At 39.9% G+C, this 17,757-nt stretch overlaps 1 protein-coding gene and 1 long non-coding RNA gene across 3 annotated transcripts in view; one reads left to right on the forward strand and one right to left on the reverse strand.

The window, feature by feature from the left end:
* Positions 1-1,201: 1,201 nt before the first annotated feature.
* On the reverse strand, positions 1,202-17,631 carry LOC115520095. The gene is made up of 3 exons (XR_003970692.1): positions 17,620-17,631; positions 12,093-12,098; positions 1,202-1,327 (listed from the first exon to the last, which is right to left on the reverse strand). It is a non-coding gene; the product is annotated as an uncharacterized LOC115520095 (long non-coding RNA).
* LOC115520094 (cytochrome P450 20A1) overlaps positions 4,461-17,757 on the forward strand; it is an 83,438-nt gene continuing 70,141 nt past the window's right edge. Inside the window, exons 1-4 of one of the 2 annotated variants that reach the window (XM_030324109.2) lie at positions 4,461-4,624; positions 12,182-12,231; positions 13,035-13,201; positions 15,710-15,852. In XM_030324109.2, the coding sequence (XP_030179969.1) occupies positions 4,553-4,624; positions 12,182-12,231; positions 13,035-13,201; positions 15,710-15,852 (432 nt within the window). In that variant the 5' untranslated portion in view covers positions 4,461-4,552. Of the gene's footprint in view, positions 4,625-12,181; positions 12,232-13,034; positions 13,202-15,709; positions 15,853-17,757 lie in introns of those variants that run through there. The other variant, XM_030324110.1, reaches the window with a different exon arrangement.

Genomic DNA, 17,757 nt, shown 5'->3' on the forward strand with positions numbered 1-17,757 from the left:
AAAACAATTCCAATAAAGCATCCTACCCATGAAAGAAAAACAAGAACTAACAAGAATCTTTCGCAGCGGTTCCAACTTTCTGGTGCTGTTTCAGCCAACCCGGTAGAAAGGGTTACGGCTAGGATGGTTATTATTACAAAGGCCCAGGGGTGACAATACATTTAGACTGACACAGAAGCACTCGAGTACTCGTCCGTCTGCGTCCCTCGAGGGAGCTTAGGTGCCTCTTAGCATAGGCGGGCAGGTATAAACCCCCTGCTTGGATCAAAAGATTTTGACCACCTTAAGCCATATGAGGATCACTGCAGAAATCGGGTTAGAGCCCACTCGAATCCTGTAGCTTACACCGTGGGACTACACATAGGGTAAGTCAGGTGCGTGCCCCTGACTCTCAACAATCATTCCAGTCAATTCAACAGACAGACACACAGACACACATCACATCAGAATACGGGTAACAATTGGCATGCCTAGATGGTTTTTCTTTTAGACGCCTAGAGATATTTTTTTAGCACTCTGTAAGTTCATAGAGAAAATGAAAGTATTTAGTTCGCAGGAGCGTTGGGCGTAAGCAGCCCACAGAAAAGAATCCTGATGGGCCAAAAAGGCCCCCCGATGGACCAAGAAGGTCCCCTGATGAGCCAGAAGGCCCCCAGATGTCAGTGGACGTCTCCAACTGACCCCGGCCGGGTGCCCTATAGCGCGTCCGCCAGGGTCACACCAGCTTCCAGACAGAACTGGTTCTCCAGAGAAGAAACACAGATCAGAGAAAAGGAAGAACGTTAGAGCCGGCTTACTTACCGATCCGAATCAGATACGACCCGTTGACCAGAAGTCTGGTGGGCTCGGGGGAAATCTCGGTGGAACCTCCAAATGTAATGCCCGAGGTCGCGAAACCCCCCCACAAGAGACCACCAGAGTCGTAAGTCAAAGCCAAGCGGCAAGGGTCGTTTACTGCAGGTTCGAACCTGGACCTCTGCGCACTCGTCGCCAGTGACGAGTAGAGGCCTCGATCAGGGTTGGTACAGCGTTTTTATAGACAGAGACAAATAGCACAGGGGAGGTTTCAAATTATGAGGGGCCTGATTAGTTGGTTTTAAAGTAAGGACATTTGTTGTTCTCTGATTGGGCGTCCTTTGTCTGTTCTTTGGCGGGAAGGCTTTGTCCGTTACTTGTGGCAGGAGGAAAAGGGGGAAGGGGGAAGGGGGAAGGGGGTAGGGGAGGAATGTGTTAAGCAAGCAGGTTTACAGAAGCGAGAAATGCCGGTTAGTTCATGTACAATCACTTATTCTATTACATACCAGACTACATTTAGGAAGTTTCACAACTTACTCTATTACATAGCGAGTTACATTCAGGAAAGACCTCACAATGCTCGTAGCAAACAGCAAGCAAAACAGACTTCTCAGCAATTGTATTTTTTATCAAAGATCCATAATAAGCAGAAAAGAGAACTTAGCTTTAAACTAAGGCAGGGCTGTCATTTGGATTTAAAGCTGTTCTTTTCACCCATGAGAAATTTCTAAAAGACTTTTATGTGATGAAAAGATGCTCAACATCACTCATCATCAGTGAAATACAAATCAAAACCACAATGAGATACCACCTCACACCAGTAAGAATGGCTAAAATTAACAACTCAGGCAACAACAGAGGCTGGTGAGGATGTGGAGAAAGAGGATCTGTTTTGCACTGCTGGTGGGAATGCAAACTGCTGCAGCCACTCTGGGAAACAGAATGGAGGTTCCTCAAAAAGTTAAAAATAGAACTACCCTATGACCCCGCAATTGCACTACTAGGTATTATCCAAGGGATGTAGGTGTGCTGTTTCAAAGGGGCACATGCACCCCAATGTTTGTAGCAGAGCTATTGATAATAATAGCCAAAGTATGGAAAGAACCCACATGTCCATCAACAGATAAATAAAGATGTGATATATATATACAATGGAATATTACTCGGCAATCAAAAATAATGAAATCTTGCCATTTGCAACTACGTGGATGGGACTAGAGGGTATTATGCTAAGCGAAAATAGTCAGAGAAAGACAAATATATGACTTCAGACATATGGACTTTAAGATACAAAACAGATGGTCTGTGTCTCCCCATCTCTCTGCCCCTCCCCTGCTCATGCTCTGTCTCTGTCTCAAAAATAAAAACATTAAAAAAAAAAAAAAGATACAAAACAGATGGGGGAGCCTGGGTGGTTCAGTCAGTTCAGTGTCCGACTTTGGTTCAGGTCATGATCTCACCGTTCGTGGGCTCGAGCCCCGCATCAGACTCTGTGCTGACAGCTCGGAGCCTGGAGCCTGCTTCGGATTCTGTGTCTGCCTCTCTCTCTGCTCCTCCCCTGCTCATATGCTCTCTCTCAAAAATAAATAAAGATTAAAAAAATTTTTTTAAGATACAAAACAGATGAACATAAGGGAAGGGAGACAAAATTAATATAAAAACGGAGGGGGACAAAACATAAGAGACTCTTACATACAGAGAACAAACTGAGGGTTGCTGGAAGGGTTGTGTTTGGGGGGGGATGGGCTAAATGGGGAAGGGGCATTAAGGAGGAGACTTGGTGGGATGAGCACTGGGTGCTATACATAGGGGATGAATCACTGGAATCTATTCCAGAAATCATTATTGCACTACATGCTAACTAACTTGGATGTAAATTTAAAAATAAATAAAAAATAAAAATAAATGCTCGGTGATAGTCATCACATCACTATGGTATTTAAATTCCTTTTCATACATTTAAAGAGATACAATAATTTCAAATGTGAATATTTACAATACACTGAAAATTTAATCCTTTTAAGTCAAGATAAAAATTTTAGATGTCAACATCAAAATGTGTGAAAGTATATACATGGTTTCATAAAATATTTTTAGGTAGGGGCACCTGGGTGGCTCAGTCGGTAAAGCCTTCGACTTCAGCTTAGGTTGGTGGGTTCCAGCCTCGCGTCCGCTCTGGACTGACAGCTCAGAGCCTGAGCCTACTTGGGACTCTGTGTCTCCCTCTCTCTCTGCCTGTCCCCCACTCGAGCTCTGTCTCTGTCTCAAAAATAAATAAAACATTAAAATACATACATACATACATACATACTTTTCTCTTTAAAAAAAGTACAATTTCTGCGAAATAAAATATCAAATAGCAACATTTATAGTTGCTATAGATGCCAAAAGCCTTGGCATTTTCAATGAGATGTTTCATGCTTACTCGAGAAGTCATTTATCACAGATGTTCTAAAATGCAATCTCAAATGATTCCACTTACTGAATTGCTGCCTTTGTGTGTGAATGTATGTGTGTCTGTGTGTGTGAGAGACACACACTTTATACTATGAAAGTTATAAAAACCATACATACTTTGAGTGTGCATTCACTAAATGGAACACCAGTAAGTAATGGCCTTTGCCTTACATTATACATACCAAAAATTCTGAATCACGGCTTGGGTGGCTTGGTTGGTAAGGTGTGGGACTGTTGATTTCAGCTCAGGTCATAATCTCCCAGTACGTGGGACAGAACTCTGGGACTGGGTCCACGCTGACAGTCTGGAGCCTGCTTAGGATTTTCTCGCTCTCTCTTTCTCTGCCTCTCTCCTGCTCAAGCGCTCTCTCAAAATTAACAAACAAACAAACAAAGCCTTCTGAGTCCTGTGAAAAAGAAGAGGGATCCTAGGATATTTTTATGTTCAGAATAACTAGTGCTAAATACTAACGAGCATTTTGCTAGGAACTGTATTAAGTACTTTCCATAAAATACCTCATTTATTCCAGCAGGCAACTCTGTGTGGTATTATTTCCATTGCTTTATATATAAGTAAATGGAAGCTTAGAAAATTCAATTTTCTGAAACTCTAGCAGAGTCAGGAAATCTTACCATAACTGAACAGTTCGCTGCCTTCAATCACGAGAAAGTGTCAAGGAATCACATTTATTAGCACTTCAAATAATTTTTCGAAACAAGGAACATCTAACGATGCTTGACTCTTAGACACTCCTGTCCAGGTTAGCTTGGGTCAGTGGTTCTCACGGTGTTTAACAGCTTTGTTAAATAAAGCACAGACTTGCGGAATCCCTCTCGCTCCCAGGGTGGGGTAGAGAATCAGAATTCCTAGCAAGTTCCCCGGTGCTGCTGCTGCTGCTCCGGAAGCTACGCCGTAAGAATCTTTGGTTTATGAGTTTTAATCCTAAAACCATTGGGACAAGTGTTGGTCTGGGCAGAGCGATGGTAACTCCTAACGTGTTTCAGAAGCCTGGACTCCACTTTCTCCTGCGACAGGAACCCCAAATCATGGGCGTGCCCCGAGGCCTTGTCCGCCGCCAACTCCGCCCTGGGGTGTGGCTCCGGCCCCGCCGCGGGCCTCGGCACTCCATTGCTCTCCCCGCCAGCCTCGCCTGGCCCCGGCCCCGCCCCCCGGTGGGCCCATTGGCTCGCAAGGGCCACAGGGCGCCTCTGCCCTCACGCCCATTCCGCAGAGCTGGTCAGGCTGAGGCGCTGCTGCCGGAGCGCGGGGTGTGAGACGTGGCTCGTCGGCGGAAGAGCCATGTTGGACTTTGCCATCTTCGCCGTTACCTTCCTGCTGGCGTTGGTGGCAGCGGTGCTCTACCTCTATCCGGTAATCGCCGTCTCGGCCTCGGGGACTCTGACAGCAGCCCCAGCCTCTGTTGCCGTATCCGCGTCGCTCTGCGCGCAGTGGGCCGCAGGGAGCGGGCCTGAGAGGAGGGCTCCCGCCCTCGCTTGTGTTCCCGTTCCCGCATCGCGCTGCTGCAGCTCTCGGGCACGTGACGCCTCGCGGGGTGCGCGCGGGCTGCGCTGGGAGAGCGGAGCGGGCGGCTGGAGGACCCCTCTGGCGCGCACGGCCAGGGACGCGTTGCCGACTGAGGGCTTAGGGCCGTTCTTCTGGGTCCTGCTGCCTGCCTGCTCCCGGCACTGCCACGCCTCTGTCACAGGCTGCGTGAGCAATACTTTGGGGTGACTTTTGGGCAGTAATCCTGCCAAACCCAAATTCCATTTTCCAGGGTGTCTGGGAGGAAACTTGAGGGTGCGAGAGTGCTCCACTCCTTTGTCCTTTTCTGAGGATTCTCCTGGATTTTTTTTTTTTTTTCTCCTTCGTGTCCTGCCTTTCGATCAGTCTTTCCGTCTGTTAACGAAATCCAAAGTCCTCACGGCCCAGATCGGTCTTGCTTTTCGCAGGGCCTCGGAAGCAAATGGAGCTGTGGAATGAGCGTTGTGGTGGGTTAGTTCCTGAGCTTGAAGTAGCGACTTTGCGTTAGCTCTGAATCTTGTTCTACTAGACTTATCTGCTTGCCTTTATCAGCCTCAGGGGGTGATTCTGAGAGGGAAAGGAGCTAGTAGATGAGCAATCATCTCTTAACCTGTTTACAAAAGACGGTGGTGTTTTCGTGGAAAAAGTTAAGTAGCTGAGCTCCCCAAAACCTCACTGATAATAATGAGGGAACACCTTAAATGTTCAGAGATGGTAAATGGATTAGATTGTAATATTGCAGCTACACAACCTGTAATGTCCTGTATCCTATTTATCTAGAAACTAAAGGTTTAGTGACTCCAGATCCTGAGGTGTTTTTTTTTGTTTGTTTGTTTGTTTTTAATGTGTGTTTATTTTTGAGAGGGAGAGACAGCACAAACGGGAAGGGCAGAGAGGGGGAAGGGCAGAGAGAGAGAGAGAGAGAGAGAGAGAGAGAGAGAGAGAGAGAGAAGAGAGAGGGTGACAGAATCCGAAGCAGGCTCCAGGCTCTGAACTGTCAGCACAGAGCTGGTTGCAGGGCTCGAACCCACCTGCTATGAGATCGTGACCTGAGCCGAAGTTGGACCCTCCAACAACTGAGCCACCCAGGTGCCTCTCCAGATCTTGAATTTTTGATAATCTTTAAATGAGATTGCTCTTTGATTAGTCTGTAGGAAGGAGCACTGTTTAGTCTTTCAGCCAGATACGGTTCCATGTACTGGCTATACAGCAGTGAACAAACCAGGCAGAAAATTCATATTCTGGTGAGGGGGAACAGATAATATAAACAAATAACACTAAAATACTAGTATTAAGTATTATGGAGCAAAATAAAGTTGGGAACAGGTAGTGTTATTTTAAAGTAGGATGGTCAGTTTTTTTAAGGAAAAATATTCCAGAGTGGCTGCACCAATTTGTATTCCTACCAACAATGCAAGAGGATTCCTTTCTCTCTACATCCTTGCTAACAGTTGTTATTTCTTGAGTAGAACTATCCTACAATCCAGTAATTGTACTACTGAGTATGTAACAAAAAATGCAAAAACTCTAATTCGAAGGGATACATGCATCCCTATAGAGCATTATTTATAGCAGCCAAATTATGGAAGTAGTGCAAGTGTCCATCCATAGATGAATAAAGAAGATGTGGTGTATACTTACAATGGAATATTATTCAGCCATAAAAAAGAATGAGATCTTGCCATTTGTAGTGACATGGATAGAGCTAGAGAGTATAATGCTAAGTGAAATAAGTCAGAGAAAGACAAATACCATATGATTTCATTCATTTTTGGCATTTAAGAAAGAATAAATGAGCAAAGGGGGGAAAAGAGACAAACTAAGAAACAGACTCTTAACTATAGAGAACAAACTGATGGTTATGAGGAGAGGTAGTGGGAGGATGGGTGAAATAGGTGATGGGGTTTAAAGAGTGCACTTGTCACGGTGAGCCCCACATGTTGTGTGAAAGTGTTAAATCACTATATTGTACACCTGAAACTAACACGGTATATTAACTATACTGGAATTTAAAATTAAAAATATTAATAAAATAGGATGACCAAGAGGTAAGGAGAAATTGGAAAAGAGACCTGAAGGAGATGAGGGAGGGAGCAAGCCTCTTTCAAGTATCTGAGATATCAGATACCTCTTTCAAGTATCTGAGAAAGCATTCCAGACAAAGAGAATAGCATATGCACATCTTCAGGGGGAAACATCCTAATGTGTTCCAGGAAAACAGAAGACTAGTGTGGCTGGAGTGGAGTGAGGAAGAAACTAGTAAGAAAGATAAAATCAGAATGATGGGGAGGAAAGGCAGGTTTTTGTTGTAGGCCAGTTTATGGACTTGGCATTCATTCTGAAGTAGGCCACTGGAGGGTTTCAACAGAAGAGTGACATTTTAAATTTAAGGGAGTTAAAAATTTAATATTATTAGTTAAATCTTAAGCAAATCATTTTGACTGATACGTTAAGCATAAACTTGTGGGGGCGCCTGGGTGGCGCAGTCGGTTAAGCGTCCAACTTCAGCTAGGTCACGATCTTGCGGTCCGTGAGTTCGAGCCCCATGTCAGGCTCTGGGCTGATGGCTCAGAGCCTGGAGCCTGTTTCCGATTCTGTGTCTCCCTCTCTCTCTGCCCCTCCCCCGTTCATGCTCTGTCTCTCTCTGTCCCAAAAATAAATAAAAACGTCGAAAAAAAAAAAGAATAAACTTGTGGACCTAGGGTAAGGGTAGAAGTAGGCAGGGTAGTTAGGAAGCTGTTAAAATAATTTTGGTGAGATCTGGTGCTAGCTTGATAGCAGAGATAGTGTGGAGGGAAGAGGGGTATATTTCATTTGGAGCATAGACAGTTTAATAGGAGGGAAGGTGGAATATATCGGCATACAGGTAGGCAGATGATAGTCATGGTGTGGAAGTTATTTCCTGATTGCTTTCATTTTTTCAGTGGAAAAGTAGCAAGATCAGTTACTGGTGGGGATAGGGGATTTAAAGAAAGAAAAGGAGCAGAAGAGCCATCTAGAAGATTACAGAATGATAGACATGGGAAGTGTGTGATTTCCAGGCAGTTCACTGGGGGTTCATGAAATTAAAATAAGACTAGTCAGCATGGTTGTGTTTCTCTTCAGCTGTGTGGATTCAGGGACAGTTTGTCAGATGTTGGATTTAATTAGAATTGGGGTTTTGTTGGGACACCAGGATGTAGGGCAAAAGGATACAGGACAAAGGAATGTTTATAATGACGTACCATGGAATCTAACCTGAGTAAAGTGGAAAATGAATATGTAAGTGGGTGTGTTAAAAGTACTTTTTGGGATAAAAATAGTTTTTGGAGTGAAGATAATAAAAATAGTTGAGAAGGAAAGATAGGAGGTGCTTGGAGATTTGGATGCTTAATGTTAAAATTCTGGAGATGTTGAAGTTATTGGTCATGTAAAAATCTAATTTATGGGGACGCCTGGGTGGCTCTGTTGGTTGAGCGTCCAGCTTTGGTTCAGGGCATGATCTCGTGGTTTGTGAGTTCGAGCCCTGTGTTGGGCTCTGTGCTGACAGCTCAGAGCCTAGAGCCTGCTTCAGATTCTGTGTCTCCCTCTCTCTCTCTGCCTCTCCTCCATTCACACACTCTCTACCAAAAATAAACGTTAAGAATTAAAAAAAAAAAAAATCTAATGTATGACCATGGGAATGAGTTGCTAAGATAGGGCGGAGGCTTGAATAGGGGAGAGATGGGTAAGGGAAAGAGGATAAACTTCTGTAGGTATAGGAGTCTGGGGATGAGAGAAGACCTAAGGTTGGTAGTCCTGGCCTTTGTGTGGTGTCTAATATAAGTAAGGAAAAAGATCATAATAACACTCTGGATAGTCTCAAGGCCAATGGTAGTGGTGAGGCAGTGAAATGGGGAGATTGAAGTTTTGCAGGGTTTTGTCCAGGTGCATACTAATTTTGGGATCCCTCTCATCATTTTAGCTATTTGGGAGATGTGGATGTAGTAAAGAGTGGGAGAGCATTTTATCTGGCATTCTGAGGTTCACTCTTCTTTTTTGCTGATGAAATGTGGCATTTGCTATAGGAACCATTTTATCCAGAGGATGCACAGACTTCTAATGCTCCCTCTTCCTGTTTGCTGACGGAGTTGTGGAAGCCAGGATTAGGTTAGTGGGGAGGGATTGTACTTAGTATTTCCACATCGTTAGAGTTTATTCACCCCTGCGTGTCAGTAGTTTTTTCCAAATATTCAACATTTCTGTCGTAACATTACTCTGTGAAGGTGTCCAAATATTCAAAGACATCAGTTGCATTTTCTTCAGCATGAAGATACACATTCTGGAGCCATCCATCTTCCTTCCCCAGCTGGTACTGGTTATAGTCTCCTTCAGTTTAGCTCTTGTTCTTTTACTATCACTGTGGGCATTCTCTTCACCTGTGTTATGTACCCTATTTCCTACATGCCTCACAATCCTTTCTTGTTTCACTTGCTATATATGCTGCAGTGCATCATTTTACAGTAGCTTCCTAAGAAAGTGTGCATGGAAAATACATTTTATGAAACCTAGCTTATTTGAAAGGTTTCTGTTCTAGCTTTACACTTGAATAATAGTTTGGCTTCGTATTAGATTATAGAATATTTTCCCTTAGAATTATAGGTGCAACCACTCCCCCAGCCTGTTTTTCCTGAATTTGGAATCTTGAGGTTTACTTCCAGAAGGATGGTAATCAGAGGAATAAAGAATCTGTATGCCAACTTTTTAAGAATTGGTTAAGTCTGTGTCTTACCTTATGTCTTATCCAGGCTTTCTGGTTACTGAGTGCAAATCTGATTGCTTTTTTAGGAATCCTCCTTCTTCCTCTGCAGACTCCTAGAGGAGGCCTCTCAACTATGTCAATTAATCACTTCTCCAACAGCTTAACACTTTCAGAAATTTGTTGAATTGTTCATTCTGTTATTTCCTCTCCCTTTCTCTTCATTTTTGTTTTCTCCTTTCTTATTCACTTTCATTTAGTGGGATTTCAGAAGGAACAGATAATTGATGAATGTTATGGATCTACCATGTTTAAAGAGAAATCAAGAAGCTTGTTTTATGATTAATAATTTTATCCCAGGAAATTGAAAGTAGGATTTTTTATACCACTGGGTTTATCTTTTTTCTAATTTCCTCCCTATTTAAAATATTAAACTTGACAAGTTTCCATTATTGATGACTGTAGGACAGAATTATACACTGTAGATTTCATTGTTATCAGCTAAATACAAGTGACACATACTACACATACTGTTACCTAGATAGCATTCTTGTAGTATTTAGCAGAAACTGAAAAACTCTATAGTTAGTACCGTTCAATCTAGTATTTCTCTTTTGGCATATATACCCCAAAGGAGGAAAAAAGTAAAGTTTTACAAAGATTTTTATAGCACTACTTATATTAATGAAAAAACAGAAGAAAGAAAAAAAAAATAGCCGAGATGTTTTATAGCAGTATAGTAGGAAAATGATTAAGCAATTTCCTTTTTAAAAATTTTTTTAAATTCAATTAAAAAAATTTTTTTATTGTTTATTTATTTTTGAAGAAGAGAGAGACAGAGCATGAGCGAGGGAGGGGCAGAGAGAGAGGGAGACACAGAATCCGAAGCAGGCTCCAGGCTCTGAGCTGTCAGCACAGAACCCGATGCGGGGCTAGAACTCATGAGTTATGAGATTATGACCTGAGCCAAAGTCAGACGCTTAACCAACTGAGCCACTCAGGTGGCCCTCAATGTTTTTTTAGTTTTTAAAAATGTTTATTTATTTATTTTTGAGAGACAGGGAGAGTGCACAAGCAGGGAAGGAGCAGAGAGACAGAAGGAGATACAGAATCTGAAGCAGGCTCCAGGCTCTGAGCTGTCCGCTCAGAGCCCGATGTGGGGCTTGCACCCAGGAACTGCAAGATCATGACTTGAGCTGAAGTCGAATGCTTAACTGACTGAGCCACCCAGGTGCCCTAGGCAATTTCTACTACATGATGAACATAGTTTAGCCTTTAAATGTTCAAGTATGTTGAATCACTATGTTGTACACATGAAACTAATATAACACTGTATGTTAACTATATTAGAATTAAAAATAAAAAAGGAAACCTTTTAATTAAGATATAAAACAATAAATGCTCAAGTAAAGAAATATTTATTCATTTACTTATGTAATGTTAATTAGGAAAAAGAAAGGGGGCAGAATGCTAGATAGACAAATGCTGACTAATATTAATCAAAATTGTTGACAAAATTCAGAATTGATCCTGGAGTAAATATTTCATGTTATTTTTTCTATAAATATTTAGTTTATTTAAAAATGATAAAAAGCTGGGGAGCCTAGGTGGCTCAGTCGGTTAAGCATCTGACTTCGGCTCAGGTCATGATCTCATGGTTTGTGACTTCGAGCCCCGCGTCGGGCTCTGTGCTGACAGCTCGGAGCCTGGAGCCTGCTTTGGATTCTGTGTCTCCCTCTCTGTCTGCCCCTCCCCACACACACTCTGTCTCTCTCAAGAATAAATAAACATCAAAAGAAAATTATAAAAAGTCATATTAAAGAATAATATGCTTGTCATAAGATAAAAACTAAGAAAAAAATAACATTGATCCCAAAACATAGCAGCTGTAACCCCAGTATAACATTGTAAATATTAAAATTTTACATACTTTTCCCCAGTTCATTTTAGAGGTTGTTACTTGAGCAATTTGCTATGAATTATTTTATTATTTGTATGCCACACACCTCAATGACTGTATGACCCTGACAATAATGACTATATTTGGGCCGTCTGAATGGCTCAGTCAGTTAAGCATCTAATTCTTAATTTCAGCTCAGGTCATGATCTCGCAGTCATGAGATTGAGCCCCAAGTCAGGCTCTACACTGAGCATGGAACCTGCTTAAGATTCTCTCTCTCCCTCTGCGCCTCTCCCCTACTTGTGCATGCTTTCTCTAAAATAATTTAAAAACTGACTACATTAAAGCAAAAGATGAATATCATATTGTATTTTGGTAAATTCTTTGGCTAGAAAGAGAACAGTTTTAGGAATGAAACTCTTGTAAGCATGACATTGATTTTTTTTTTATAAGCCAAGCCAGAAGGGACCATACGTAGACTCAGAACAACAACAAAAAAGGTACTTTGTTATATATTAGTTGATGTAGAATGGATATTAAAACTTTCAAACTTGTTAGTTTAATTGACACAGAGGAAGAATATTAAGATTATTCTTTTAAATACAAGGAACCCAGTTTTTGTATTTTAATATAGAAAGAATTCTTGATATTCAACCAAATTGGAAAGCCATCACTTAGTCCTGCAGATGTCTTGGCAGAACATCTGACTTATGGGTTATGTGATTATACATTAAGTTATATGTTATACATTAAGTCATTATACTAAACTATTTTAAAATTTCTCCTTAAGGCTTCTAGACAAGCTGCAGGAATTCCAGGGATTACTCCAACTGAAGAAAAGTGAGTAGTTATTATTGTTATTATTATTATTTTTTTGGAATTCAGTAGAGTTAACTCTTATTTAATTTTTGGTATCAAAACTAAACCATATTTGTAAATTACATAGTTTATTTAATTCCTTTATTTACTCTAAATTTAACTCTGGGCCTAAACCTGAACTTTGTTAAGAACAGAAAGGAGAGCTGTATAAACAAAAACTAATTGCTTTCAGGTATCTGGCTGGCTTATTCATTAGAACATCCAACACTTGATCTCAGGGTTGTGAGTTCAAGCTTCACATCGGGTGTAGAGTTTACTTTAAAAAATAAGAAATAAAAAGTTATACGCACAAAATCTGAAAAAAAAAAAAACAACACAAAACTTTAATTGCTTTCACTTTCTCTAGCCAGAGTATTGAAAATAAAAAACAATAATTAAGATAGAAGGAAATTAGAAAAAAATGCCAGAACTGATCTGATGATTTAAATCAGCCTATGATGATCATTGCTATCTCAAAATGAGATGTTGCAAAAATGGGATTATTTTCCATTGTGTAAGTCAGATGTTCCTTGTGTAGCTTTTTTCTTGGTTTGAATTGTTACAAATTCTCAAAATATCAGAAAAATCCATATCTAAATATAACTACAGAAAGTAAGGAGTCAAATTTAATTAAGTTTTAGATTTTGCAATAATTTGCATTTCATTCAACTCTGCTCTCATCTGTTGACACAGTTAATTCAGTATCAGTTATTGTTTTTCTGATTCTTCCAAGTTAAATTTCTTATTTTTCCAAGTTATTTTTTCAAATGTTGTTCTTTTCTCAGAGATGGTAATCTTCCAGATATTGTGAAGAGTGGAAGTTTGCACGAGTTCCTGGTTAATTTGCATGAGGGATATGGGCCTGTGGTCTCTTTCTGGTTTGGCAGGCGCCTTGTGGTTAGTTTGGGCACTGTTGATGTCCTGAAACAGCATATCAACCCCAACAAGACATGTAAGTTTAATTTTTTTTCTAATTATCTGATCCTTATCTTTTACGAATAAACATCTATACGTGAAGAGCCACACATTGTTCATGGGTAAGACTAGCTAACATTTGTTGAATGTTTTGTACTATATGCCAGGCATTATGCTAAGGTCTGTATAATTAGTACCTCACTGAAGTTACAGTATTGTAAAATGATTATTTTTCTCCTCAGTTTATAGATATATACAGTAGAATCCCAATATAAATTCCAACAGGATTTTTTTGAAAAAAATAGATCCAGGGTGCATCTGGAATAGTAAAGGTACTTGAGCAGTCAGAAAACATCTAGAAAAGAATATTCATGAGGGGAATACTTATACCATCTGATAGAGCAATGTGCTATAAATCTAGATTAATTTAAAGAATCTTGTATTATGATAAGACTAGACAGATTGATGGAGTAGGTAGTCTGGTAGACAAACCAAGTATACATGATAAGAGAGCATTTTATGATAAAGGGGAAAGGTGATAAACGGTTTTGGAAAACTGGTTAGCTATTTGGAAAAAAATAAATCTGCATCCCTGCCTTGCTCTTTATAGCAAAATAAATTCCAAATGATTAAAATTTAAAGTCCTAAAAAGTATTAGAAGAAAACGTGGTTAAATATTAAATTGGGGATAGGTGTTGATAAACCTTTTCTTACCATGAGATCTAGGAGCCATCAAGCACAAGATAGGTAAACTGTCTTAAATTTTTATGTAAATCTATATAAAAATGAGAAATTTCAGTACAATAAAAAGCACAGATTACTACCCATGATGTGTAGTTGATTACTATATTTCTGTAAAATAAAAAGGTACCCTGAAAAAGTTTAAAAGAGATGGGGAAACCATTTACCATCCATATATATAAGTAAACACTAATAAGAAAATAAAAATAAAATGGAGATATAGAAAAATGGGCAAAAACAAGGTAATTAAGAAAGAGGAAATAAAAATGGCCAATAAATAAATGAAGATTTCAACCTGTCTAATAATTAGTGGGATGCAAATAAAAGTTTTACCTATCTTACTTGGAAGATATGAAAAATACTGGCAAAATGCATTGTTGCTAAGGGAATAGGCAAACATGGAATGTAAATATTTTATAAACTTGGGAGAGAGGGTTGGCAGGATCTTTGATTTAGCAATAATATCATAAAGAATTTATCATAAGTTGATATTCATATGAGAAAACACATATTAATATTATTTATAATAAAAATTTGAAGCAAAGTTAAATGTTAGTGGCTGAATGAAAAAATATAATCAGGCTTTAATATGCTGATGTAGATTTATTTTGTTTACCAAATATCTGTATGGCCTACTATATGCCAATACTATTATAAGCCATTTACAGATATTAACTCATTTAATCCTTAGAACAACCTTATGAAGTAGACATTAGAGAAAACTGAGGTGCAAAGAGGTTAGGTCATTGGCCCAAGATCACACAACTTATTAGTGATAGAAATGGGACTTGAAGGTAAGCAGTCTGTCCTGAGTTTGTGTTCTTAATCACTAAGCTTTCCATAACGTGGAAGGATGGCTCTGTCAGGAAATGCAAAGATGAGTAAAACCAGACGTGGTCTCTGCTCCTGTGGAGCTTATGGTGTACTGGGGAGTAGGAGAACCATGTAAACATTGAAGTGATCATACTAATGAACTGGGAGAAGTGCTCTGAAAGAAGTGTTTGTATTTGTAAAATCTGACATTTTTCTCTTTCCTTCTGTTAAGTAATGTTAACTATAAAAACAAAACAAAAGCAGTCTTATTGGGGCAGCTGCGTGGCTCAGTTGGTTGAGCAGCGACTCTTGACTTCGGCTCAGGTCATGATAGCACAGTCATGAGATTGAACCCTGTTTGGGGCTCTGAGCTGAGCGTGGAGCCTGCTTGGGATTCTCTCTCCCTCTTCCCCTCCTCTCTCTCTGTCAAAAAAAAAAAAATGCAGTCTCAAAAATGTTTAACATTATCTCTCTGGTGAAATTTAGACGAATTTTCTTTTGTATTTTACTGTTGTTTTAATTGTTTACAATGACAATGTATTTTTTTTTGTATGAAACAATATAGTCATTAAAGAAACACTTAAAAAATGGATGAAAGAGAAAAAAGAAATTTCTGCACTCAGCCAAATAATTTTAACTGTAATACTTAACCTTTACACACCAATAACAATTTTGCTTTAAAACCAGTGGAATGAGCTTTTTTAAAAATCAAAGATATTGTTGTCATGTAGGTAGAGTATTTATGTTAAGTATTAATTATTTATAGTGTAATTGTCAGGATATTGTATTCTTAACAGTTTTTATTGCCTCTTGAACTGTTCATATTTAGGAAAGATAATGAAGGGAGTTGGGAAAAAACTTGGCATGCTGTTAGCTACAGTCCCCTACCTCCTTGATCTCTTTGTTTTGTGCTAGGTTTTTATAGTTGTTTTCTTTGTTTTCAGTTCTGTTGCCCACTTGGACTCAGAAATGCTTAATTTGTCTGTTTCAGCGGACCCTTTTGAAACCATGCTTAAGTCATTATTAAGGTATCAATCTGATGGTGGGAATGTGAATGAAAACCACATGAGGAAAAAATTATATGAAAGTGGTGTGACTAATTCTCTGCAGAGTAATTTTGCTCTCCTGCTAAAGGTAAGGTGATGAGAAGTGTGGCCCAGAATTCTTTAATACAGATGATAGTATATTTTTGACTATTAGTGTGTCTTGTCTTTGCTACTTTTTTTCTTGTCTTTCTAAGCTGATTTTTATTCTCCTGAAATTCTAAAACAAAACAAACAACAATAAATAATCTTCACACCTGTACTCTTCTGTGTAAGTTGGAATGATGGGAATGGAGAGAACCTGAACAAATTTTCTGTGTCAATAGATTTGTCCTTTGTGTCCAGGCCAGACTCTAAACCAGTCCCAAAACCTGATCTAAGCTCACTTAAAACACATTCTCTTGTTAAAACTGCAGATTTACTGGGCCTCTGAATAGACAAAACTAAATCATACTGCAGAGGGATCTGGCATTTTTTTTAAACAATTTTTTAAATTTATTTTTATTTTATTTACTTATTAAAGCATTTTTTTAGATGTTTTATTTTATATTTGAGAGAGACAGAGAGAGAGCATGGGCAGGTGAGGGGCAGAAAGATGGAGACACAATCTGAAGCAGGCTCCAGTCTCCGAGCTGTCAGCACAGAGCCCAATGTGGGGCTCAAACTCATGAGCAGTGAGAACACTACTTGAGCCACAATCAAACGCTTAACTGACTGAGCCACCCAGCAGCCCCAACAGTTTTTTTTTTAATTTTTTTTAATGTTTATTTATTTTTGAGATAGAAAGAGAGCGCGCATGAGTGGGGGAGGGGAAGACAGAAGTGGAAACACAGAATCTGAAGCAGGCTCCAGGCTCTGAGCTGTCAGCACAGAACCTAACACAGGGCTCACTCAAACTCACAAATTGCAAGATCAAACCTGAGCCGACGTCCGATGCTTAACCAACTGAGCCACCCAGGCGCCCCTTAATTTTTTTAATGTTTATTTATTTTTTGAGAGAGAGTGCGAGTGGGGAAGGGGCAGAGAGAGAGGAAGACACAGAATCTGAAGCAGGCTCTAGGCTCTGAGTTGTTAGCACAGAGCCCGATGGAGGCTCAAACCCTCAAACTGTGAGATTGTGACCTGAGCCAAAGTTGGACACAACCAGCTGAGCCACCCAGGCACCCCTAGGGATCTGACATTTTTAAGATGTTCCACAAATGACTTATTTACAAAGTTTGAGAACAATAGTAATCCATACTATTTACTTTTTGTCCCTAAAGATCCTTAGCTGAGCCCTATGTGCTGACAGTTCTCTGTGTCCCAATAGCACTGTTCCAAACCTTCACCCTTATTCTAGTATTGCTAACAAATCCCTTTGCTTGCTGTAGGTGTCTTTGCCTCCTGGTTTGCTGAGACCATAGTGTCCCTTACCTGTAAATTCCCTCAATATCCTATTTCCCCACAAACTCTATCCATCTCAATCTTGTTCTTTCTTATCATTTTAAATCTTAAAGAACCCTTTCTTCTGTACAAAACTAATCCATCCATTTGTGCTCTTTAAAAACAATGGAATTGGGACACCTGGGTGGTTTAGTTGGTTGAGCGACCGACTTCGGCTCAGGTCATGATCTCACAGTTTGTGAGTTCAAGCCCCACATGGGGCTCTGTGCTGACAGATTAAAGCCTGGAGCCTGCCTCAGATTCTGTCTCCCTCTCTCTTTGCCCCTCCCCCACTCATATTCTGTCTCTCTCAAAAATAAATAAACATTAAAAAAATTTTTAATAATGGAATTTATAAAATTAATGTATGGTTGCTGTAGAAAACATTTTATTTTTTATTTTTTTTAATGTTTATTTTTGAGAGAGAAACAGAGACAGAGCACAAGTCGGGGAGGGGCAGAGAGAGGGGGAGATACATAATCCAAAGAAGGCTCCAGGCTCTGAGCTGTCAGCACAGAGTCTGACCCGGGGCTGGAACTCACGGACTATGAGATCATGGCCTCAGCTGAAGTCG

Source organism: Lynx canadensis, chromosome C1 (genome assembly GCF_007474595.2).
Source record: "Lynx canadensis isolate LIC74 chromosome C1, mLynCan4.pri.v2, whole genome shotgun sequence".
In the NCBI taxonomy this organism is placed as follows: domain Eukaryota; kingdom Metazoa; phylum Chordata; class Mammalia; order Carnivora; family Felidae; genus Lynx; species Lynx canadensis.